The sequence below is a fragment of the Anarrhichthys ocellatus genome, unplaced genomic scaffold (genome assembly GCF_004355925.1).
Source record: "Anarrhichthys ocellatus isolate YVR2014 unplaced genomic scaffold, GSC_Weel_1.0 scaffold69, whole genome shotgun sequence".
NCBI lineage: Eukaryota > Metazoa > Chordata > Actinopteri > Perciformes > Anarhichadidae > Anarrhichthys > Anarrhichthys ocellatus.
In genome coordinates this window covers 890,776-916,307 of record NW_022280099.1, presented here as the reverse complement: position 1 = coordinate 916,307, position 25,532 = coordinate 890,776, and the positions used below count along the sequence as shown (strand labels likewise).

The 25,532-nt window shown below is 39.9% G+C and overlaps 3 protein-coding genes across 6 annotated transcripts; 1 reads left to right on the top strand and 2 right to left on the bottom strand.

Moving 5' to 3' along the window:
• Positions 1–2,421: 2,421 nt before the first annotated feature.
• On the bottom strand, positions 2,422–10,656 carry LOC116397619 (exocyst complex component 3). 3 transcript variants are annotated; one of them, XM_031873221.1, is made up of 11 exons: positions 10,600–10,656; positions 7,648–8,116; positions 6,594–6,711; positions 5,610–5,696; positions 5,383–5,483; positions 5,177–5,278; positions 4,828–4,966; positions 4,620–4,727; positions 3,829–3,984; positions 3,605–3,726; positions 2,422–2,891 (listed from the first exon to the last, which is right to left on the bottom strand). In XM_031873221.1, the coding sequence occupies exons 1-11, from the start codon at positions 10,637–10,639 to the stop codon at positions 2,714–2,716; spliced, it is 1,620 nt and encodes a 539-aa protein (XP_031729081.1). In that variant the 5' UTR covers positions 10,640–10,656; the 3' UTR covers positions 2,422–2,713. The 3 variants fall into 3 exon arrangements, with proteins under 3 accessions (XP_031729081.1, XP_031729080.1, XP_031729082.1); XM_031873220.1 differs by lacking the exon at positions 10,600–10,656 and adding an exon at positions 8,839–9,001; XM_031873222.1 differs by lacking the exons at positions 4,620–4,727; positions 10,600–10,656 and adding an exon at positions 8,839–9,001.
• A 2,963-nt stretch (positions 10,657–13,619) lies between these two features.
• On the bottom strand, positions 13,620–18,807 carry vps29 (VPS29 retromer complex component). Of its 2 annotated transcripts, XM_031873217.1 has the most exons (5): positions 18,713–18,767; positions 16,801–16,812; positions 15,397–15,588; positions 14,482–14,717; positions 13,620–14,140 (listed from the first exon to the last, which is right to left on the bottom strand). In XM_031873217.1, exons 1-5 carry the CDS (start codon positions 18,713–18,715, stop codon positions 14,023–14,025), a joined length of 561 nt encoding a protein of 186 aa, XP_031729077.1. In that variant the 5' UTR covers positions 18,716–18,767; the 3' UTR covers positions 13,620–14,022. The 2 variants fall into 2 exon arrangements, with proteins under 2 accessions (XP_031729077.1, XP_031729078.1); XM_031873218.1 differs by lacking the exon at positions 16,801–16,812 and having other exon boundaries at positions 18,713–18,807.
• Positions 18,808–19,118: 311 nt separating this feature from the next.
• On the top strand, positions 19,119–25,526 carry eif5 (eukaryotic translation initiation factor 5). The gene is made up of 11 exons (XM_031873216.1): positions 19,119–19,976; positions 21,421–21,700; positions 21,882–21,963; positions 22,636–22,808; positions 22,897–23,008; positions 23,098–23,222; positions 23,824–23,985; positions 24,089–24,250; positions 24,335–24,499; positions 25,072–25,218; positions 25,356–25,526. The coding sequence occupies exons 2-11, from the start codon at positions 21,629–21,631 to the stop codon at positions 25,452–25,454; spliced, it is 1,299 nt and encodes a 432-aa protein (XP_031729076.1). The 5' UTR covers positions 19,119–19,976; positions 21,421–21,628; the 3' UTR covers positions 25,455–25,526.
• Positions 25,527–25,532: the final 6 nt, after the last annotated feature.

The following is a 25,532-nucleotide window of genomic DNA, read 5'->3' as shown; positions in this document are numbered from 1 at the left end:
TTATTCATGTGATTTTCTTTGTATACATGCATTCTTGTCATGTGAGCGTTGTTGAAAGGTGTTATTGTTAATCCCACTTCACTAGAATTGATGTGCATATGACAAAAATAAAGATCTTCAACATGTTGTTGGTTTGTTGCCCCTCAAAATAAAGCAAAGTGTACTTGAAAGAGTCCTATTGGCAGGTTACAAATGTGGCCTTAGTGTGGAGTTTTGAGCAGTTTAAGGATTAATGAGAAAAACTAAAATGTGTGTGACAAAAATATTAATTTCCATTGCTTTAATCATCTTGTGTCCCCTCACTTTTATCTTTTTTCTACTTCATTTATCAGTTTTTTGCAACTGCTAAACACAATTTCTTAATAAACTAGGACCCTCTTTGTCGAATCTCTATAACTCAAAATTCAAAACTCTTCTAAAAATGGTACTTTGCATCATTTTTGCATCTTTTTCCACACAACACCAAAATAAATAGCTCTAGTATAAAACACAGGTAAAGTCCTTGGCATTTTCATTTGCAGCTGAATATAGACTGTGAACACAACTGCAATGTGTTTATTCACATTACTCATCTACTCATAACCGTATCAGACACAATAACTTTACCTAAACGTAACATAAACATAGTTACTGTGTTTATTTAAAGTATGTAAGCTCTGATTTCTCAGTGATCTATTTAGTTACAGGTGTTTTCACTGGTGCATTCTGGGTGCAGGTGATTGATAATTGAGTGTGGTATTTCAATGGCACTGTTTAGCAAACGACACCCACAGGCTTCAATACGTGTGTTCTTGTGTTTTGGCAATTGCACAAAAAAACAAAACTGCAAGAGGCTCCAACCTCCCAGATCGAGAACCGCTGTTCTGGGATCTGTTTTGTGGAGCAAGAATTTAACTCCCATTCAAGTCTTGACTTGTACGTTGATGTTCGTCTCCCTCTGGTGACAGTACAATGACCATGCAGACAAAATCTTAATTTTTATTGAATGTTTTTATTAATTGCTTTGCTGACAAAAACAAACATTTTTTTGTGTGTCCCTGTAACCCCATATATAAGTTTCTGAACAAATATAACGACCACAGAAAAATACAATAAATAACACTAATAAAATACAAAGGCATTAACTGTTACACTGAAGCAGCAATATGACTTTGGACTGGACATGAAGAGGGAATTAAAACCAGTAAACCAATACTCAGCTGAAGTTTAACCATTGTTAAAAGGTTTTGCATGTAGAAATTAGAGTATATGTATATATATAGATACACCTTTAAGCTGATTTTATGAAGATAGGAAGAAGACATACAAATCTAAAAATACTCAGCAACCAAAATAGAAGAATCTTTTCTTTTAACAGTGAAGTTTGAAAATGTGCGGATGACTGCCATGAGTACAGGGAGGTTTTCATATAAATAAATAATTTAATGAATATTATTAAAATATTACATTATAATAAAGACACAGAACATCTCTATCAGTGCAGTTCAAAGTCCGTAAACTAAAAAGAAAAGAAAAGAACATTTAAAAAATTGAGCATTTAAGGGTTTGAAACAAAAGAAGAGTCATTTTGTAACTGTGAAAGAAAACAAAAAAACGTTTGCGTTTCCCTTTTGGTGCTTTTACATTTTTTGTTCTTGTGTTTTGATTTTCAGAGCTCAACAAAAAAAACGTCCCTTTGATAAAATGAGATGCAGAGTCATGGTCCTCTCTCCCGGTAACTTTTACAGGAACTTTTGCGGCGCGTTCCCTCGTTAGGATAACGGGTTGGGCTGCAATCATTGTTATGAATTCCATGAAAACTCACGTATGTTTTAACCGTCTGTAACACACGGACAAGTTAATTTACTTTGCCAATTGAAGTGGCCGGGGAACTACCAAGCTAGGTGGCAAATACATGCGGACCGTTAACGTCACTCAGGTTTCAATCTTAACTTTCCACGTCCCCTCCGGTTCTTTTACCTTTGCAAAAAAGCCTAAAGAACCGTCTTCACTTGAGGAACCAGCAGAGTGAGGAGGGGTAACGGGTGTTGCTGTCGATTTGTTTTATCCTGACAGACCTTCATGTTAAAATGTCCAACTTTACAGCAGAAATAAACATGTTTTACAGCCTGGTACAATAAAACGGTTAAGTAACGGTTAGGTTGTGTCACTACCAAGATGGCGGCGGTCGGAGCCGCCCACTTTGAGCTTCACAACGGCTCTTCAGAAACCTACGTCCATATTTTATACAGTTTGTGGGCGTCACCAGCTTTTTGCGTACTTTAGACTGACAAATCGCACGTACTTAATGTCAAAATGCGTACAGGTTGCCAAATCTGAAAAATGTAAAACTCAATGTACAGTGTTTTGCACAAAATATTATTTTACTGTTTAGGACGTCCTGAACAATATATTTTTCAACCTCAGTCCATATTTAAGAACGTAAACACCTTTAACAACCACTAAAACAAAGAACACATCACCTAACAGTGCACTGATTAACATATTAGCATTTCCACTGCACTGAAATTCATGGTGTGTAGATTTTCTCGTTTTGCAAACTTTGAGGAAACAAGACTTTAAAAAATCCACTTTCCTTACATGACAACAACACGTGAAAGGAAATCAGTGACATACTGTACACAGACTTAATCCCTTTTGTGTCCTAGTTGATAACAACCCTCTGTAACATGACTGCTTCTCAATCTTTACATCAGATTTGAGATCTGTCCTCTTAGCTTGTTGCGGTTGATTCTCTTGTACAGCAGCTCAGCAACCGGGTAAAACAAGATGCAGTTTTGGGTCTGGGTTGAAAGCCAGGGAGGTCCTCCAGGACATTCTGCACCTCCCCAATCTCCCATCTAGAAAGACCCTTCCATTGCAGCAGCGCGGGCAGGAGCTCCAGGTCCTCGCTGCAGACAAAACACCAGGAGTTAGAGAGATGCACTTCCAAGAGAGACTAACCCAGTAGCACAAAGACTAGCCCAGTAGTATAAAGGCTAACCCAGTAGCACAAATACTAACCCAGTAGCACAAAGACTAAACCAGTAGTATAAAGACTAATCCAGTAGCACAAAGGCTAACACAGTAGTATAATGGCTAGCCCAGTAGCACAAAGACTAACCCAGTAGTATAAAGGCTAACCCAGTATTATAAAGGCTAACCCAGTAGCACAAGGACTAACCCAGTAGCACAAAGGCTAACCCAGTAGTATAAAGACTAACCCAGTAGCACAAAGGCTAACACAGTAGTATAAAGGCTAACCCAGTAGTATAAAGACTAACCCAGTAGCACAAAGGCTAACACAGTAGTATAATGGCTAACCCAGTAGCACAAAGACTAACCCAGTAGCACAAAGGCTAACCCAGTAGCACAAGGACTAACCCAGTAGCACAAAGGCTAACACAGTAGCACAAAGGCTAACACAGTAGCATAAAGGGTAACCCAGTAGCAAAAATGCTTAACCAGTAATGTTAGCACAAAGGCTAGATTTAGTGCTTTAACAGAACAGATTTTAAGTTTCTGATTATAGATCGGTCCTGTATAAACATACACAGATGGCCAAAGGCAACATTATTTAAAAAATTGGACACAGATGTGTGTAAGAAACACAAGGATGATTTACCTCCACGTGTAACATTCCTTTTGCATGCTTGCCACTGTCATCTTCGTCGCCACGAGACTTTTGCAGTCCAACAGCTCTCCGACTTTCAGCAGCATGACGTTCCACTGACCGACACCAGGAACCTGATACGACACCACACACACGGGTCAGTGAAGGTTTTACCCAGCCGTTAATGAATCAATGTCATTAACAAGTCGTGAGAACAAGCACAGTGTTGATCTCACCAGATATGAGATGATGCTGTGAAGATGCTCAGCATCTTTAGCGACTTCTTGTCCAACATCTGGATGCCAGGACTTCCTCAGTTTTCTCTGGCTGATTTTGATGAGACGTTTGAAGTAAATGTGAGCAATGAGCTTGTAGGCCTCGTCCATCACTCTCTGAGAGACGCAAAGACGGACAGAGACACAGTTCAGTTTTTGTCAAGAAGAACAAGAACGAAACAACATAAACGTAGATAGACACAAAAATTATGCAATGAATTCATATTCTTTACAATTTATTCAGAGATCATTTACGTTATTTTTTCTGCATGTAATATAGTTTCCTTTTCTATACTTTTATCGTGCATGACAGCAAATAAATCCAAAGTCAAGTCTTAGGTGAACCTTTCCTGTCTTAAATCAAGATTAAAGAGTCTATAATTGCGGCATCATATCAAGGATGGAACATACATTTTCCTTTTCCTTTCTTTTAAGTGTATTTTTTCATGCACGAATGGAAATGTTTACGTATCTTACAGTGTGCAATTACACTGGTAATCTTTCAATAATTAAAATCTACAAAAATAGCAAGTAAAGAAGGCATTACGAGGAATCGGCGGAAGCTGGCATAAAACACCAATGGCTAATAAATGAAAATCTGACATATAATAAGAGTATAAAAAGCACAAATGTTGAAAGATTTGTTTGTTTGTTTTTCATTGTCATTGTTTAATATTTAAAATCTTTTACCATTAGAAAGTAAAGAGGGGAAAAAGATTCAAGACTGTTAAAGCTCAGATTTGTTGATGTACCGTTTGTACATCCTGATAGTCTGACAGCTCTGACAAAAGCCTCTTTACTTCATCGATCAAATAGAGGAATTCCCTGTTATCCGATTTGAAGTATTTCTTGAGGTGGCTCTGCAATTTAACAAAACATTAATATTATTTCTCAAAATAAATATATGCCCCTTTTGAAATGTGAGAAAACTGTATATTTGTGATTAAGTTGAACAGCTACCTCCACAATGTCAGCTATGATTTCCTTTAGAAGTTTCAAAGTAAAAGCCTCCATGTTTTCAAGCATTGCCACAGCTTTGGTAATGATGTCCTTGAGACTGGATTCTTTTGTTTGTATAGCTTTTGTGTGGATGTGCTGCCTGAGAGGAAATATCATAGACATCATCGTCAATTATCGTCATTATATCTATTTTCTTACATCAAGTCTATTAACTACTGATTCGTGCATTTTAACTACATTTCTATGTTGCATTGGCTGTTTAAAGAATGTGTTTTTATTAGAAACCTTGTTTGCAAATAAAATATGCTTGAATAACTAGTTTGAATGGAATTGAATTGATAATACTCACTTGAGTTCTTTACAGTTGTTCAAAGTCTTGAAGAACTGTTTTGTTTCTGGTTTGTTCATTTTTGCTGTCTTTGCAAGGATGTCAGTCTGCTTATCCCTGTACCTACAAACCAAAGAAAGTATGCAGTCTTAGCAATGCAACGTACTGACTTTATGGTGGTATTGATGGTCATAAAGTCTATGTGAAAATCTAAAATGTATTCTCACCTTGTCAGAAACGTCAGCAGCTCTCGCAAACAAACCTCCTGCGCCTGATCAGACAGTTTTGAGCTGATTTTGAGTGCTTCTCTGGGCATGGCGTCAATGCACTGAAAGATAAACAACAACAGAAAGGAAACAATGTCATTATACAAGAAATAAACAGACAGACAAATAGAATATAAAAAATAAAGCAAACAAATGTTTGATTGAAAGATATCTGGGTCACTAAGTACCTGAATTGTGTCCACATAAAGTTCATCCTGAGCTTCGTGGCTTCTCTCATTCTGCAGAATGTTCTCCAGGAACCGTGTGTTCTCTGTCTGTGAACCAAAAATACACAGAAATACATCAGAAGTAGCAGCAGAAAAAAGGGTGGTTTTAGTAGCACTGAATGAGTCATTTAGAAATGAATATAATTCTGAATTAATGCATGACATAAAAAATAAAAAAAACATTGGCTGCTGCTGTTATTCATCATAATTCTGCCATTTAATATGCTGGATAGAATAGTGTTTAAATGTGTTTAGTGCAGGTTTAATGGTGCTAAAGCTTTGGTAATGAGACTGTAATCTGATTGGCTGTTTGCCATGTACTAGTGTCGTCATTGGCTCGTAGCTTTCAGACGTTAGTGATTCTTGTAGAAGATAGTAACTGCAGTCACCACTAACGATGTGGATTATCTTCTACAGCCCACTTTTTAAAGTCTTTCTATTGAAGAAAAAATGATATTAAACACCTCAGTGCCCACCAGCCGCGAAATATTGCTGTGAGCCAAACTTCTGGTAAAAAACGTAGAGGGGTTTTCCTAGATAAAAATCTGTCGGAAGTAATTTTTTCTGACCATTTTGTCTACCTAAAAACACTATTGCTAAGTGTTGTGTCATTAAGCTAGCTTAGCACAAACACTTAAACCTGCTGGAAACTGGTAGCTATTTAGCTTCATCAAAAATATGTTTTTTAATTACTCAAAAAGTGTTTTATTCATATGGTTGAAGTTATGTGCTAAAATGAAAAATGTGGATTTGGGAACCGTTAGCAAAAGAGCAATTATGATATAAACAGTTCGGTGATTTAGCTTGCTAGCTAACAGAGACACAATGAAAAGAAACATCATGAAAAGTGTAAGAGGTTAAACAAAACAGTCTAAATAATCTGTTAATTGATGAAGTGTTTAAAATAAACAACAAGTACAAGCTTCAGATTGTTAGTATTCTTACCTCCACATTTTTAAGAAATTGTTCCTCTGCTCTTGATACCCACTGCGTGAACAGCAGGAGGTCGACTTTTTTTATGGGATCTGTGTATTGAAGGCCAGGATGACCAAGCAGGTCCTGACTGGAAAGTAACACAAATAATAATCAAAGTTATTCAGAGTACAAGAAGTGCTCAGAAGATTGTGACATTTTTTAGTATGTTTACATGCTTATATTTGGTTGAGAAAAAATGTGTCTGTTAAATATGAAGTGACAGCTAGCAGATGATTAGCTTAGCTTAGCACAAAGACTGGAAACGGGGGGAAACAGTTAGCCTGGGTCTGTACAGTAATCACAAAACCCGCCCACCAGCACGTCTAAAGCTTGTTGTTTGTTTTATCCAAAACACCAAAGTGTAAAAATGACAATTTGCACCTTATACAATGGGTCATATGCAGATGTATGTATTGACGGGGACCAGTTTTTCTTTTGATAAGATGTAACATGTGATGTTGTGAGTTTTAGAGGTGCCTGTTGGACTTTGTTAGCGTTATGGATAGCTGACAGGCCGTGGGGAAAAACAAGGTGTATAGCCTCCTGGTGCATGCTAACTAAGAACAATGTAGATTTCCATCACTTTAATTTATCAAATTCAACAATATACTCATTCTGTTTTCAGCACTGTGCTACTCATCTAAAGTGTTATGGTTTTGTTTCAGTCACTGTGGGTGTACATGTGTTCATGTCCAGGTTTTGTACTAGCATACAAGTGCCACCCGATGGCAGCAGCTACATTTGAAATACCACGTTGGAACAGTGCAAGTGATAGAATTTCCTGAAACGTTCCACTGAAACAGGACTACAGGGCTTTTAGTTTCGAACAGATACAGGAAGGGTTGAGTTTGTAATAATAGTCATAATGCAGTAACACAAATCTAACAGAGAAAACGGTAGCAGATCAGAAGAAGAAGGGAGCTTCATACTAGAATATGACAAACAGGCTTGTCTCTGATATAAGTGTACTTCTAATACAAGCCTGGTACAGTGATACAGTGGATAAGAAAGTAGAGATAGATACCTCAGATATGTCTGTAGGACCCACTTTATCAGCAGTAAGTGATTCTGGGAGGAGCTGATGTTCTGAAGTAGATCATCAAGGTGTTCAAATATCTGACGATGGTAGCATTGGATCAACCCCTCAGAATGCAACCGGGGATCCAGCCTCACCAGCTGCTCGCGCACAGCGTCCTGCACATTTAACAGGTGCCGCTGGAGGTTCTGGTCCACATCGGCCGGTGTCTTTGGGAAGTGCTGGTCCACAGATATTTGCATGAGGTGAACAACAGGCCGTTCTGCATTGAGATCAGGACGCATTGAGCAAAGAGGTCCATCCTCAGAGGTCAAAGCATCAGGGGCCACACCTAGAAGGTGAGCTGCTTCCTGAAGCGTGATCGGAGGTGTGATCTGTTCCTCACTTTGCTGGCCTCGCTCCTCATGGGTGTTCAAAGTGTTCTGAGTTAGGGTATTGTCATAAATCAGGTCGGGAACTATGAAAGAGTCAAATGCAAGCCTTTTAGGGTAAAAACACTGTAAATATTACTGTAAAATACAAATAAATGAAACATGTATGTCACAGTTCTGCTGACTCACTCCTTTATGAGTGTTAAACCTTGTGGTGGAATGTAACTAAGTACTTAAGTACAAATTAGAGGTACTTGCATTTAGTATTTCAATCTCATGCCACTTTGTACTTCTACACCAGTAGAGGGAAGTGTTGTACTTTTTACTTCACTCCAATTATTTTACAGCTTTAGTTTCTTGACACAGTTGTCCAAATACTGCTCCAACACTTTCAATGTGCTCCACTATTAATTCATTTTTGACATGTTTTATATCTGTGTCACTTCAATAGATCTGTTTTTACAGAAGACGTGATTCAGAAGCACTTTTTACTGCACTTCTGAGCCATCTTTTTTTAATTCAACACTTCATATCTCAGTTTTCAGATGTTCTAATAATATTAATAATAATACATTTCATTTGTATAGCGCTTTAAAAGGTACCCAAATGCACTTTACATGGTAAAAAAAAAGAAACAATAAAAGCAAGAACAATATAAACAAGGCAGAGAGATGACAGTAAAAAGACAAAACAAAAACATGCATAAGTATATTATAAAGGATAATAATTATCTAAATAACGAGTCTAAATGAATGAAGGAGCTCCCTCGTGCATCTATAAACAAAGCCAACTCATAAAAGAGTCTCACCGTCTTGTATGTCGTTGCTGTTACTCTCTACTAAAGGTCTCCGGTCGTTCCTCCAAGATTTTAGTGCTTTAAACCCCTTCATTTTTAAACGTGTCACCTCCAGTTTGAAAGGTTTCACACGTTTTACCTTCTCGCTGCACGGTCCTGCTGAGTGCTGCTTTTATCTGAGTCCGCAGCTCTCTCATTCTTTTGTTCGGGAGGGTAAACGGGGTTTTCCCATTACACCGACACTACTTTCACTTTCCTTTGGGAGCTGATTCCCGCCGGTACAGTGAAAGTTGTCTAATATTGAGAAGAGCCACAACAATACAATGTTAATACTGCAGCTGCTGCCACTACAGCTCATGATAATATGCTATGCTAATAATAATTGGCCTTAATCAGTCATTCAACATTGCGGTGGGATTGTTTTGTCACATAATAATATATAAATGCAGCTCTTCTGCACTCAACATTAAGGTTAGAGTTCTTAAATGTGTATTCTACATGTTGCCAACCGTTTTACATGCATCCCATGCAATCTGCTTTGTCTTTGTCATAAGACCGTTTGACGGACCGGAGGAAAAGCACAGGTGTAAATAATGAAGATGAATGATGGCTGAATATGTGGCTGTTTCAGTTTCAGGGTCCGTGCTGAGACAAGCGTTTTCCTGCTGTGACGAGTCAAAGTGTAAAAAGGCCCTTTGAGCCACCCTTAATACTTAAAGACCACTAAACCAAAGTCTTAGGTTCAGTGGACCTGAATAAAGGTAAGTCAAAATGTCTGCTTGACATTATTGTTGCCTGGTGACACAGTTTAAATGCAGATTGCTTTGTTGTTAATATCACTTAAATCAAAAATAAAGCATAGAGGTTCCCTATTGGGGCACAGACATACATGGTTACTTAAAGGTGTCAAAAAAAGACTCCATCTTATCTTGTTCACACCAAAACAACAGCAGCCATAGCCTCAAAGCTTCTGGTGTTTTTTATAGTTACATACACACACATCATGAACATGGGTTCTTTGTATAGTGACTTGAAATGAAGGTTTTAGATATCAAACAGCATACCATTGTGTGAGTCATGAGTGGTTTGCAAATAGAAAACCACTTCGCTTGGCTCTTTCTTTTCCTGCCAGTTTGTTGTGGAAAGAAAAGTCACCAGAGGGCATTTCAATGTGAAACTGGTTTTTCACATTTCCAGTTGCCTATTTTGTTCAGCATGAGTTTATGAAGTAAGTGACAGTACATGGACTCGTCTTGTGTGTGTTTTGGTGCGTAACATAGTAAGAGAAACATAGTAAGAGAAAATCTAATTCAGAATAAAAGTACAAAAAAAGCAAGAACCATAAAGAATAGAATAGAATAAAATACTGTAAAAAATATGTGCAAAATTGTCAAAGGAATGTGAAAAGGTACACAGTGTGAAGTTTGAAAAGACAACGTACAGAGATATCGACCCAGAGATGTGCGTTAATGTAACCCACATAGACGGATGTTACTGTGGCGTGTTGGGTCTCTGGGAGGGGATAAGAGTCCATGTCAGACGGGGTCCCGCCCTTATTGATGAGGAAGAAGATGTCTTTGTGCCGTGACGTTTCGGTCCTGAGAGACTGCGGCCTCCTGCCTGAGGGGAGTGGCTCAAATAGTTTGCAGTTCATATTGCAAAGACTGTTTCCAAAGAAGATGGCCGAGCTTTAAAGGCTTGCATAGGTGTGTCTGATTGTGACGACGAGCGCTGTGGGAGTGAAAGCCGATGAGAAATGATCAGGGAAATTACCTCTCACTCCTCGAGCACCGAGAGCACGGGGAATATCCATTACCCAAGTGTAGCAGAGCCGGATAATCCCTTTGATTCCAACAAACATGAACATGAATATTTCACAACTGTGTTCATGTTTGTGTTTGATGCAGGAAGAGGCAGAATGAATCTCACTGGTTGAGTTCAACAGCGGTGGATGGAGCCAAAACGCCACCCAACCACTGGCTGGTGCAGTGAAATGTCACGTGGCTGTAAGGTTTTTTTTCTAATGGACATTAATGCTGAACAAAGTCCAGGTTCAACAGAGTGGTCACATCTCCAATCAGGAGCTGAGTCATCGAGAATAACCAATGTAAAGGTACCACATATAAGGGTCCCACTATATGTTCGTACAATGACAATAAACATCCTTATCCTTATCCTTATCCTTATTTAACCTGTGAATTTGAGTAAATATTACTGAGATGACACTTGTATGTTGTGTCTTTTGCAGGACGACTGGGATGAATGAATCAATGATGGCTTTTCTTGTCAGCTGTAAAGGAGCAGAAATAAGAGGAAAACACAAATAATGTCTCAGCTTTCTATTCATCTGTCTATTTCGCTGTCTTCCCTTGGTACAGATCTCCTCATTAATTAAGCAAAACATGACATGTCGAGTATCCTGTCTGCTTTGAAACCTGAGAGTGAGGTTTTCTATCGGACACACAGGGACGTGAGTTCAATGGAAACAAGGGTAAATCCCACACCTGAACCTGACCTGAGTCTGACCTGAGTCAGGTTACAGGAAGAAAGCTCCCTGGTCCTGTTTATATAGATAGCAACTGTTTAAGGAAGCCCACATACAAGCCTTTGGTTTTGTCTCAGGTTCAATTCTGATAAGCAGTTGATTTGAACTCAGGATTGTTGCTGTCACTGTCAGGCCTTAGTGTGCCTCAAACCTTCCCCAGTAGACAGTCCAACAATATCACCCAGGTATAATCAGGTCAGACATTTTTCTCTCCGGCTCTCTTTTGTCATTTTTAATCAACTACTTCTGTCACTTTTCCTGTGTACAAACAAGTGCAGCATTTGGGAATGCTTGTGAGGAAAGACGGTGTGAAAGTGTGCGCTAGTATCACTATTTATACAATTATTTGTGTCCTTCCCTTCTCTTTAAAATCAGGTTTTTTTTCTGTCCACCTCTGAGCGCTCTGTTAAAGACACCTTCAGTTTCAGCTGAGGCCTCAGTCTGTTTTCTCTCTGCTAACAGCTTTAAAAGAATGCCGCTGTGAACTTCAACAGTGGTTTGAAAATCAACAGACCACCAGCTGCAACATGTGAACCACAACTCCAACACATGACGACTGTATGAATCCCCAAAACTATAACCTCAGCCCCATTTCTGAAGGTAAAAGCATCAATTATTGAGATCTATTGTGCACCTACACAGATAGCCTTGGCTTTAAATTCTTACAGTTAAATAAATATAAATATAATCATTATTTATTGTACTTCCTCTCAAATGTAACTTCTTTGCATGTTGTTGTTTAACTTTTACATTATTACATATTTTTTAAGTAAAAAAATGAATCGATAAATAAATAGATAAATAAATAATATGAATCAGTAAATGACCTGAATCCTTCTTCCACCTCTGCCTTTAACTGAACTATATAAAGTTGTTATTATTATTATTATTAACTTCTATAATACTATGTGTCCGGATGAAGGACAACAAACCTCTTGGTTTAAAACATTTAGCATGAAATTGGGGATCTTATTGAATGTAAACACAGAGAAGACATTGTGAGCAGCAGCTCAGTTTGCAGCTGTGTTGTTATTCCTTCACCGGGTTGGCGCCCTGGTGGCAGCGAGAGGAAACGTTTTGAAGACTTTGATTCCAGGAAATCACGTGTTCAGTTCCTGTGTCGGTGAAAGGTGAGCAACGTGACCACATGTCAGTGTCTGAAGCTGTCAGTGTTCACTTGAGAAACATGTAAACCACATGCATTTCTTTTATTGAGCCCTTCAACATCAACTACAACAAACAGCAACAGACACTTTTTATAGGGAGGGTGATTTTATTTATCTGAAAATAACTGATAATCTTTATTTTTATTCTTTTCATCTATAGCTCAGACCCCTAGATGGACTGCAGCCATGGTTCCTATACGCTGCATGGCTGTGTGGGGTTTTCTCAGACTCAGCGTCTCCCCTCAGACAAAGCTTTGAAAAAGGCTTTTTAAATTAACGTAATATTTTTCATTTCCACTCAATGATTCCTCCCCTGAAACTGTGAGGATTCCCTCTGGAGAGGCAGGCCTCCATCCTTTAAAACCTCTCCTTTATGGTATTTATACTTTCTCCTACATGTCTGATGGGAATGTAAAAGTCAAAGTTCAGTCATTTAGCAGTTCTTATTGAGGGCCAGGGTTTCTGTTTTGGGGCGTTTTTAGTCACAATTGGACCCCAAAAAAAAAAAAATATAGATATATTTATGTATGCGTGCTGTAATATTTAACACTTGAATCAATTATTAAAATGTGTCTCCTGTCGTGTGTCTTTTTCATGAAGTGTCAGCGCCTCAGTGATTTTTGATTGAGTAAGATGGCTGAATGTGAAACCTTTGACCAAACGTATTCTTTGGTCATTGATGTTTATTATTGTGAGGCTACAATTATTTTGTTAGCTTAGTTTTCTAACTTAAAACTGACCAAGGTCTCATATCCACTGAATAGTATCCCATTGCTTTAATCATTGTATCCATCTTTAATATTATTAATAACAGCTTGACGAAGGCGCTTTCACGCAAAGATCAACATCTGGTGGAAAGAGAGCGGAGGAAGTTACAGCAGCTGATTTATGTTCATGTTTTTGGGATGTTTTGGAATGTTCAGGTGACCACATAGTTCTGGTTCACATTAATGGTGACCTTGGAGAACATTTGGGGACTTTTGTCAATGTATTGTCCACTAAGTTAAACCAATAACATCAGGTTTGCTGCTCCTTCTCTCAGTATCCATCTATCGATCAGTTATTTAAGACAAAACAACCGATGGAGTGAAATAAGATCTTTATTGTGGGAAATAAATCAAATGAAAAAAAGGCAGACTACATGAATCTGGAGACCTGCTGGTTACAGGACGCGGGGCGGGGCGGGGCGGAAATGATGAAACAAAAAAGAAAAAGAAAAAGAAGAAAAATGGCACCAAATATTTCTTTAGATAACAAATGCATGTGACATTGCATTCTCTACAGTTACCAAATGACAGCTTGGATACAAGCAAATGCTGATGACTTATAAACAATATAATGCACGTTTCTTTTAGAGTTAAACAGTTTGTTACGGCATTAACATTGTGGCGACTGCAGGAGAGCTGCTGCCCCCTGGTGGAAAAGGAATGAAACGACACACTGAGACACGCTAACCCAACTCCTCCTCCTCCTCCTCCTCCTCCTTTAAGATTTCTTGTACTCGATTCTCTCCACCTTGACGTCGTCGCCAATCAGCTGATAAACATATGTCACCACTGTGGACGCCTGGATGTCCATTAATACAAAAGAGGGGATGATGTTGCTGTAAGGAGAGAAGACAGATGTGTTTTAAGGTCGAGGCTCTTCCTCCTGCACAGGCTGCTGATCACAGTCGGGCTGGTTTCTACTGTTACACCCGAGAACATCATCAGTGTGAAAAAGGTCTGCAGCGACATCTCTTCGCTCCAGCACATCTATTTATCTGACAGAAAGTAGACCCAAAGATGTCGCTGTTGAGTTTGATAAATGTAACTCTTCAACGCTATGAGGAAGTATTCATCTTCTGTACTGGGACTGGATACTAGGCTGGATTTAAAGAGCATAAAAACTACTCTTTGTGGGCAAAACATGATTATATTATATTAAAATAAAATACACCTCTACCTTTCCAGTGCGCTGTAGGCTCCTGTGGCTGAACCCGGGTTGATGTAGAACTTGTTTTCGTTCTCGAATGCCTCGAACTTGTGCGTGTGTCCGGAGATGAGGATGTCGACGTCCAGCTGTCTCTGGAGCAGCGCCAGGCTGGCCATGTCGCCCCAAGGGATCACCTGGTGGCCGTGGATGAGGCCGATCTTAAACTGGCCCACCGTCACCACCTTCTGCTCCGGGTAGTTCAGGTTCTGAGAGGAAACCAGAAGGAAAAAAATGTTTGTACTTGAAAATTCTTGTATTTATACACTTGTTCTTCGTGATCTCCCACTGAAAACTGTGATATGTACAAGGAACATAAAGCTCAAATATAGAGGGGGGAACAATTACCATTTAATTACACGGTAGTTAGTCTTTATTACCGGCAAGAGATCCTTTTTATTTCCTTCTTGCAATTTAATATCAAGCCACATAAATGATGTCTTTTTTTATCATCTGTACCCTTCGTTTAAAAACCTCTTATTGAAAATTCTCTAAAATAAAAATGCTCATGGACTTTGAAGAACAATGAAATTCTCCCGTCACATTGTTAAACCACACAGACAGCCCAATTCATTTCTAGGACATTTCTAATGATTACTTTTATCATCAACTCATCTGATGAGTATTTTCTAGATGAATTGGTCTATAAAATGTCCAGGGTTATGTCTTTAAATGTCTGCTTGTGTCTGTCCAAAACTCAAAGATCATCAGTTATAAAACAGAAGAAAGCAGGAAATCTCCATATGTGAGAGGCTGAAAACAGCTTTTTTGCATGAAAACGTTAAAGTTTAAAGTGATTAAAGACGCCGGGTCTGTCTATTCCCAGTTGTATTTTGTGGTGCGATTAACACGTTCTCTTTCATTGTGCGTCTACAAACACACGCCGACCTCGTCGAAGTCTCCTCGGACGATATGGACGTCCCCGGCGAGCGTCTTCAGGTAGTCATAGCTCTCCTTGGTGCAGAGGTTTCCTGTGCAGAGGATGTGCTGGATCTTCCCCGGGACCAACAGCTTCTTGAACTTGGCTGGCAGGGTGTTGCACCGGTGGGGGATGTGCAGGTCACCTAACACCAGGACCAACTGATGGCATCACACACACACACACACACACACACACACACACGGAGAGGTTAGACACCCACCGAGGAGGCAGAGTTCAGGCTGTGAGGTGAAGCATCTGAACACTGAGAAAAGAAAGCGGGCCGAGGACAGAGCTCTGTGGGATCCACCAGAACAGCTGTGTTCCTCGGTTGCTTCTCATCAAGTTGTCTTGTATCTTGTGTGAAAGCAGCAAAATACTGTTCGGTTTAATGTTATTGCACCTGAACAACAACTCGTCCAGATGAATTCAGCCCGGTGGATGTACAGGCTGAATTCATAGAAGATCAAACTTGTGAATAAGCAGTGCTCGTGAGTAACAAGCTGAGTTTATTAAGTGTCTGAATTCTAACTGGAAAGTTACGTGTTACATAATCAACTAAAAAAAACAGCCGCCCATGGTGGAAAAATATGGATTGAACCAGAACACAGCAGGATTTCAGACACTCAATAACAGATGTAGGACATGAGAGATAATGACGTTCTCACACAACACAAGGAGTCAATGAGAATCAAACAGGTTCACACTGAACATCATAAATCACTTTATACTCCACTGGAGAGCAGAGAGGTGCTGAGGAGGTTAATCGTGGTTGCATGTTACGAAAAAACAACACTTCAAATATTTGATTGTACACTGTAGCTGAGGGACTTATGATGGACAGTTACTGCATCAAATGTTCTTTTACTCTAAAACAAAACAATGAATTTGATTGAACTACGGATTCTTCTTCACACAAAACAATGGCTAAAACTTCTCCAGCTCATCCGTGGAAAGTGGAAAGCCTCCATTGACAATGACTTCCTGTTTTGGAACAGATGAGTCACGAGTAAAGGACTCCCAAAGGAGGAATCGTTTTAACGTTGTGAAACATCTTCAACAACATGAAGCCCATCTGAGTCACAGCACATTTCTACACAGCTTTTTGAGGTCTAACACGGGAGCTTCGGGTTTCCTACTCTGACTTATTTCTAGACTTTTTGGGTAACGTGAGTATTTCTTATTTAGGAGAATAGCAGAGAGCAGCGGGTGTCATTAAAGCGCCGTAGTCTGCCGGTGCAGTTTGCTGAATTAGCAGCAGAAACATCAGAAACCTCCACAGCGGTGTGATCCCAAAACCCAGATGTTAGTGAGGCGGCTCAGGAGAGCGAGCAGAAAAACAGGGATCCAACACAGAGCGGGAGGGAACTTACCCGGTGACCAGTCTGGTTGATTGGAGGGGGGGGGGGAGATAGGGAGGAAGACAGGATGTGCACGGAGAGAACGACACCAGGGAATGATCAACGAAAGAATAGAACAAAAGACAAGAAAGAGGTGGGACAAGAGGGGAAAACTGAAATTAGAAATTAAAAAGTGAATGGATTAAGTAGACAGATATTAATCATTCCAAAAGTAAAAAGTTAAAACAACAATGTGTTGAGTCGATTGGTAAAGGTTGATGTCAGTGATGATGATAAAGCACACGTTTTCACCGGACTGAGTGAGAAAATCATGCGAGGAAGCAAATCACAGTGCTGACTGGGAACTAGTTACAATCACTGCATGTAACCAAGTACATGTACACAAGTACTGTGCTCAAGTACACGTTTGAGGTTCTTGTACTGTACTTGAGTATTTATATTCATGCTACTTTATACTTCTCCTTCACTACAGCTCAGAGGTAGATATTGTACTTTTTACTGTACTACAGCTCAGAGGTAGATATTGTACTTTTTACTACATTTGTCTGAGCGCTTTAGTTACTTCCTGTCCAGGTAAAAGCTCGTATCTCCAGATGTGTTGCTGTTGAATGTTTGTGATAAACTGAAGGATGAGGTGTTTCCTTTATGTGTTGATAAATCTTTCTTCTTCTTCTTCAGCTAAATAAACTCAGTGTACGCTGGAAACACATCGTCACAAAGCTGAAAACAGCTGTTTTTCTTTTTAGAGACACAAACGTGATGATTTGATAGATTAAGATGCATTAATGTAGATTAAACTAGACAACATGATATAAAAGAGTTAACATGTAACATACACATTAATGCAGCAGTGATATTAATCCAGAAACATAATGTATAACAGTGAAACACTGACAGGGAACATTTCACTGCAATAACAATAATTTTACAGTATACTTTAATAATAAGACTTACATATTATATGTTTAGTAAGGTTTTGGATGCAGGACTTTTACTGGTAGTGGTGTATTTGCAGTGTGGTCGTAGGATCTGAATACTAAATACTATAATAAACCAACCACATAGATTCAAACTGCTCCTAAACTTGACCTTTTTACAATTATCTTGCTCCAAACTATTGTACAACATCAATCGGGTAAATAAAGACGAATCGAAAGAATGAATGAAACAACTAATACACAACGTCCAACGTTAGTTTTAACACTAATGTAAAAACTGTTGGCTGACCTATTCAGGTACAGTTCAGGTTAACTGCTATAACTCCGTTACTCTGTTGTTTAGTTAAATCTTTGCACTAGTGTTTAGTTAGTTAATTTAATATTCTATTTCATTGTACATATTGTGCATTTGATATTTAATATGTTTACTGTTATTGTATTTACCTGTACCATAATTGCTGCTACAGCAAAAAGATGTCCTCTTGCGGTATTAATAAAGTATCTATCTGTCTGTCTGTCTAGCTAGCTATCTTAATAACTGAGTGATGAACATTATTGCTGCACATGAAAGTGCTTCATTTGATAAAGTTAGCTGTTAGCATGTTAGCCCAGCTGTAGCATACAAGAAAAAGTGAAAAATGTCGTGATATCAATTAAACAAACAACAAGCATGGTGGACGAACACACGTGACAAGCCTCAAAGACCACCGAGCGAATGAAAAGAGTGACTTTAAAGGTGCTTTTGCAGCTTTGTGTGCTGAATATATGTTGTGGGTCTAAACTGCTCAGCTGTCACGTGATCGCTGATCCATCTCGGAATGAAGCTTTCCCACCCCAAAAACTGCAATTGTGACGCGCTTAAAACCATGACGTCACCTTCCATACGTCGACAGCCATTCGTGGAAAACACTGAGCGAGAAAAGTGCTCGAAATGCGAGCTGTAAATGTGGGAAATTGTGGCCTTTTACGCCATTTTTCATACTCACCATCTTCTATTTAGCCGTTTCTTGCTAACGTCAAGTTAAGGAAGCGCCTACGCACGTATAGCGTCAAGCCAGTCAGCCAATCAGAGAAGAGAATGACAGCGGATGCGTCAAAGTAGATATAATACTTCCTTTTTGTCCTTTCAAAATAAAACAGGTGACATTGAAGGTAATGAAAATGGGGATGGGGGTCCATAAATAATTGTAATCTGAAAGAGCTAAATTGTATTTATATATTTTAATGTACTACATCTCAGAGGTAGATATTGTACTTTTTACTCCACGACATCTCAGACGTAGATATTTGTATTTTTTACCGCATAAATAAGTGCGACGAAAGCCGGATTTTAATTTGAAATGAATGCTACGACCCGGAAGTAGGTAACGTGTGTTACCTTGACGTGCGTCAGTAAAAGCGACGACAGCAGCAGTGGTTCGCAGAACATTCGAGAGGTAAGATGTGAAATAATTTCATCACATTTTATTCTGGCGCGTGGATTTCACGTCGACGATCGTAATTCCTCGGTGATAATGTAGCTAGCTAAACCAGCGCTAAAGGTGTGTCGACCAGGTATTATCTTCACCCAAACCCGCGTCGTCAGCGTTAAGTTAATGTTAGCCGTGGGACGTCAGTAAATGGGCTCCGGCTATTTCCTGGAGCTCTAATGCTGTGAGCGTCCGTTTACATAACTACATAACGGACGAATGACGAAGCTGTATTTAGACGCAGGGTGTCATCGTATCACCTTGAGGATGAATATACCTTTTATGAAATATATATATATATATGCGTGTAATAATTTGGTGATGATACACGTTAGCTTGACGTCGTTAGCCGTTAACGTCACGTTACCACGTGACATAACGGAATCTTTGAGAATCGTCCTGACTTTTGTTCTTTTCGTTCTTTACAATAGTCACGCGGTAACCACGTGGCTGTTGAGCTATTACCCAACCAAATGCTCGACGACACCTTGATGATGTTAGCGTTTTTCTAGTCCGCAGTGTGTGTGTGTGTGTGGGGGGGGGGCTAACAATACGCCTCTTTCTCCCAAAAAGGTCCCTCTAAACCACGAGGACGTTCCAGATACCCCCCCCCCCTGCCTCTGAGTCTGGCGCCTGCACCTTTTTGGCCGCTTTCGGGTGTTGAACTGCGCATCTTCATTAGGAACCCAATCAATACAACAACACCACCAGCCATCGACCACCGTTCACTGCGGCTCTTGGACGATCAGCGTTGTGTTTATGTCTTTGTTTCGCGAAAACGGTAAGTTTAAAACAAGATGTGTCCCGTTTTTAAATGTCTGAGAGATATATATATATATATATATATATATATATAGCGCCTTTATAATTATGCAATATGACGTGTTTTCTGTATCCACTGTATCAAAATGGCGTCTCCCAGTCCCCCTCACTCGTGTGTGCAGTGACTGCATCTATGACGCACTCTGCACCAAGCAGCTAAGCTAAGTTAGCTTCCGTCTGAAATAGCCTCGAACTTTTGCCCTTCTTGAAACACATCGACTCCAGACATGAACTGTCTCTGTCACACCGGTTGTGAGCCATTTTCATGTGGGATCAGCCCGACATGGCTCAAGAAACTACAGACTAGCTGGTGTTAAAGCTGTCGGCAGAGGGAGGGGAGTTGTTTTCCAGCTGCTAGGCCTCCTGTTTTTGACCTAATAACAAGAGAAGACTGTATGTGACTAAAGCCAAGAGGCCCTTATGTAAGACAAAAGGCTTTCACTCAAACATTTGTGTACCTATATGGCCACAAAAGCATCGAGTTTAATGCCGGGGGTTTCATTTCTCTTTGGACTAAACAGTCACGCCTGCTCACTGTCGGATCACATGGATATTTGCCGGATTTTATTTTGACAGCAGTATTTTCTGAGGTGCAGAAGGCTTTTCATATGTGTAATCTAGCTGGCATTGCAGGTATTAACGGTCAAAGCCTTATTTATATAAGGGACTCTGTAATGTCCCCCCAGCTGTCTCAGAGTCTCAGGTTCTCTATGGACTGACATACCTGTGTCAGTCTGGTCTGGATAAAGAGTGTCCGTCACTCCAGAATGATCCCCTGCACCAGAGGACTCCTGTTGTGCTATATGGACTGTGAACTACTGTAGATCACAGAATACAATTGTTCAGTCAGGGTTGTAATTGTTTAGACTGTCTGATAACATAAAAGACTCTTTGTCACAAGTTCCCAGAGCCTTAATTTACATTTTTAAATTACTTATTTAGTCTAAAACCCAAAATATTTAGTTTGCATCATACAAAATTAATCAGCCATTAAATATTTACATTGAACCGGAACACGAGCTCAGAACAGTGGGTTTTTTTTTGGGGGGGGGGGGGGCATTTTGATTTAAAAAACTACTTTTTAAAGTATCATAGTTAAGTAGATGTATTGTAGTTTTCTCCCTGAATGCTGTCACAGACTTATGAAGTGTAACTGGTGGTACAGGTGTACAATTAAACAGAACTAATACTGAAATATTTAATACAACTAGTAAAGTGCATTTAAACAGCACTCTATATTTACAAAGTGCTTTACACTGTTGAACCAGCAGCCAAATGTTTCAATGAAATGAAATCTGACCATTAACACAAGTCTATTCAGTCAAGATGTCTACAAGACGCATATGAAGTTATTTATTTAGTTTATTAAATATTCATTGATTTTTGTCGCTCTCTTCTTTCAGAGCTGTTGCGCAGCCGTTGGAACCTGTGTGGTGGAAATCTAGCCTTCAAGCAAGGAGCCTGCGGCCACAGCGGCACAGCGTTTTTCATGTCAGAGACAGAGCGCGCTTGCAGTCGTTTATGTCATCCCCTCTTTTCCAGACAGAAGATCCCGAAAAATCCCCAACCAAGATCCTTTTATCTTACTGATAGTGCTGACACCCAGCCAAAATGTCTGTCAACGTCAACCGCAGCGTGTTGGACCAGTTCTATCGCTACAAGATGCCCCGTCTGATTGCCAAGGTAGGTTTGTACATGTTGAGTTATAAATAATTAAAGTTATTACAGAAATGGAGAGAATATGGTCTTCATTGTGTGGACTCAAATCCAACGTGGAGTGGCCTGAGATGACTTTTATGAAGTTCTTGTAGAAGGAATGTTTTCTCATTATTCTGGTTGTTGATGGTGTCTGTTTCTGATCCAGGTTGAAGGCAAAGGGAATGGAATCAAGACGGTCATTGTCAACATGGTTGATGTTGCAAAGGCGCTGAACAGGCCTCCAACATGTACGTGGTAACACACCACGTCTTCTGTTCCTTGTTCCTGGTGTTAAAACAAGGAAGAGTCCATTTGTACCCAGAGAGTAAACCAAACGCCAGAATCTATTTAGAAATTTAAAGCTGCCATTTAACTCCTTTTCCTGCTGCGTTTGTTTTGGAGCTTGACTTCTATTTCTCAATTCTTTTTATCACTTCTGAATTTACTTTTTTAACCAAACGAGGTGTGGGCATTAGTTTAAATAACTTTAATCGAACTGAACAAGTTCCCCGTAACAAACTAACGAGGCTAAGTTCTACTTCTAGTCTCTCTCTCACTAAATTTACATGTTTCGGCCTTTATAGAGGCAGGATGTTCATAAAAGGTTAATGTTTAGAAATGTAAGATTTATCTTTTTAATCTTGGGATTAAAAAATGAATACAGTAAAGTTAGCGGAGTCGATACTGAAGTGGGTAATGAACAGGAAATGCCCAAAATAAATTAATCAATAAGAAAGTTAAATTAATAAAATCCTTATACAAACCTTGAAATTAAACTGCCCTTTTCATGTATCCACTCATGTTAATATATTTTTTTTTTTAAAGTTACAATAATAAATAAAAATACACAATTATTCCGTACTTTAAAAACAAACTTTCTTTAGAACGTTGTGACCTCTGACATCACGTCTTCTCCACAGACCCGACCAAGTTTTTTGGTTGTGAACTCGGCGCTCAGACCCAGTTTGATAGCAAAAACGACCGTTACATCGTCAATGGATCCCACGAGGCGAACAAGCTGCAGGACATGCTTGATGGGTTCGTCAGGAAATTTGTGCTGTGTCCCGAGTGCGACAACCCTGAAACTGATCTGGTAAATATTCCACCGCGAGACTCAACTGTGTAGCTTTAAAACTATTGTATTTAAAGATCTAATATGATTTTATTTGTCTTTCTTGCAGCATATCAATCCCAAGAAACAAACCATTGGCAATTCCTGTAAGGCCTGTGGATACCGCGGCATGCTCGACACCAGACACAAACTCTGCACGTTCATCCTCAAAAACCCACCCGGTGAGGTTTCTCTCTTTACTTCTGGTTACCAGCAGAGTTGAACATGATGAGACTTTTTGATAATAACAATTTTGCTTCTCCAATAACAGAGAGCACCGAAGGTGGATCCGCATCTGTAAAGAAAGAGAAGGAGAAGAAGAACCGCAAGAAGGACAAGGAGAACGGCTCCGGAGAGGCTGGAAGCCAAGAGAACTTTGATGCTCCCAAAGCTGTGGTGGGTTTCGTGTGTCTGCCCGCCGGTGGGTTTCGTGTGTCTGCCCGCCGGTGGGTTTCGTGTGTCTGCCCGCCGGTGGGTTTCGTGTGTCTGCTCGCCGGTGGGTTTCGTGTGTCTGCCCGCCGGTGGGAGGGTTTATGAGCAGCTTATCAGCAGCAGACACACAGCTGTTATCTACTTTCTGTTAGAACTTTAAGAAACTGTTTGCGGTCGCTGAGGTCAACGGCCTCCTGAGCAGCTGACTGTGTTTACTGTCTAAACAAAGATATGTCCTATCACACAGTCCAGTGCGGCTTTTATCCTTATTTAGTCTGCGTGGGGATTAAGTTTCATCAACTAACGGAACAAATAGTTGTATCTTTATCTGATTTATTAAAAAATAAATGAGCCAGATTCAGGTACAGCCCTATCTCTACTTATTCTTTTGATCAATCATCATATTTTATAGGTTCTAGTACAGCTGCTTGTTTTAAACATTTTAAATGTGAACGGTTGTAACTTGACCAAAGCTTTGAAAAACAAGGATTGTTTGAGTCTGAGGCGTCGTCTACACTAACGTCTAAAGCACTAAATCATTTTGTCTGGCCTCTCGTGTCGTCAGGACGGAGATGACGATGATGAGGACTGGGCGGAGGAGACTACGGAGGAGGCGCAGAGGAGGCGAATGGAGGAGATCAGCGCCCACGCCAAGAACCTCACGCTCAGCGAGGACCTGGAGAAACCTCTGGAGGAGAGGGTCAACCTGTTCTACAACTTTGTGAAAGTAAGACGGCTCTTCTTTTGCTTCCTTCCTAATGATGGAGACATGACCGGAACCCTTTTCAATCTGGTGTCCACTCCTTTAACTCTACTGTTTCCATCTGCAGCACAAGAACGAGAGCGGGACCATCGACGGAGCCGATAAGGAGATCTTGGCGGAGGCGGAGCGTCTGGATGTGAAGGCCATGGGCCCCCTCATCCTCAGTGAGCTGCTCTTCAACGAGAACATCCGAGACCAGGTCAAGAAGTACAAACGCCACTTCCTGCGGGTCAGTTGAATCATTAAAACCGAACATTAGTCAACTTTAAATCTCGTTCGTCTTTTGACCGATTGTTCTTTCTTTTGTCCTCAGTTCTGCCACAACAACAAGAAGGCCCAGAAGTATCTGTTGGGAGGCTTTGAGTGTGTGGTGAAGCTGCATCAGGTCCAGCTGCTGGCTCGAGTTCCCATCATCCTCAAAGAGTTCTACGACGCAGACCTGCTGGATGAAGACGTCATATTCGCCTGGGCAGAGAAGGTGGGTCAGATATCTCACATTCATCAAATATTATATGGACACAATAGTCAAAGAAAAATAAAGGATGAAATGCTGAGCATAGAGATTATTTGGCCAGAAATCATAAAAACTTAATTAAATATGTAGCAGTAATAATAAAGATCAACATGTACTGTTGTAAGCTTTAAAAAGCAACATAAATATCAGTTAAATATTGTCTTTAGTCTTACATTAGAATTAAGTGATGATCTGTTTTTACACTTATGTTACTTAAACATGCACATGAGCACTTTTATTACATCAGTCCGACATATTTTAATATGAAATCCATATTTGTATCGAACGTGCGGGGAGAAAATATCGAAACAATCTTAAAATATAATCTGTGAATCAGTCCCGACACCTTCTCCTCTGTGCTTTGACATTTTCTATGAATCCAATTTGAAATGAGACTTAAATTTAAAAACTCTCCTTGTGTTATAATTTAATGTAGTAGAGCTGTTGATAGAAGGCAGCAGATTAAATAGTCTATAATGTGGATTAGTTTAGATTATCATGAATTAATTCTCATTGTTTTTGATGATGTTCTCCAGGTTTCTAAGAAGTACGTCTCTAAGGAGCTCGCCAAAGAGATCCACGCTAAGGCGGCTCCGTTCGTGAAGTGGCTGAAGGAGGCCGAGGAGGAGAGCGGAGGCAGTGAGGAGGACGACGAGGTGGAGGAAGAGGACGAGAACGTGGAGGTAACGGACAAACGGATATCCCTGGTGTTTTATCCTGCTTTAAATCTAAATTATGTGACCGTTAAACCCTGCTCTTTGTCCTCAGGTGGTCTACTTGTAGTCTGTTGTGAACATTAAACCCTGCTCTTTGTCCTCAGGTGGTGTACTCACCCTCTGCCCGCGAGCTCAAAGTTGAGACTGTGAAACCGGACACTCCTGAAAAAGAAGAGGACGACATTGACATTGATGCGATCTGAGTGACTCTGATGATGCTTTGACTCTGGATGCTCTGTACCTGTAACACCTACCTGGCTGGCCTCTTCCTCCTTTACCCC

Excerpts from the sequence above, each read along its gene's own strand:
- LOC116397619 (XM_031873220.1), bottom strand. The coding sequence starts at position 8,920 with ATGAAGGGGTTTAAAGCACTAAAATCTTGGAGGAACGACCGGAGACCT. Across the intron at positions 4,967-5,176 it reads AACAACTGTAAAGAACTCAA|GCAGCACATCCACACAAAAG; the intron begins GTGAGTATTATC and ends ATTTCCTCTCAG. Across the intron at positions 2,892-3,604 it reads AAGGAATGTTACACGTGGAG|CGAGGACCTGGAGCTCCTGC; the intron begins GTAAATCATCCT and ends TTTTGTCTGCAG.
- vps29 (XM_031873217.1), bottom strand. Across the intron at positions 14,718-15,396 it reads TCCGAGGAGACTTCGACGAG|AACCTGAACTACCCGGAGCA; the intron begins GTCGGCGTGTGT and ends GTTTCCTCTCAG. Across the intron at positions 14,141-14,481 it reads GCCTACAGCGCACTGGAAAG|CAACATCATCCCCTCTTTTG; the intron begins GTAGAGGTGTAT and ends CTCTCCTTACAG.
- eif5 (XM_031873216.1), top strand. The coding sequence starts at position 21,629 with ATGTCTGTCAACGTCAACCGCAGCGTGTTGGACCAGTTCTATCGCTAC. Across the intron at positions 21,701-21,881 it reads TGCCCCGTCTGATTGCCAAG|GTTGAAGGCAAAGGGAATGG; the intron begins GTAGGTTTGTAC and ends TTTCTGATCCAG. Across the intron at positions 25,219-25,355 it reads AAGAGGACGAGAACGTGGAG|GTGGTGTACTCACCCTCTGC; the intron begins GTAACGGACAAA and ends CTTTGTCCTCAG.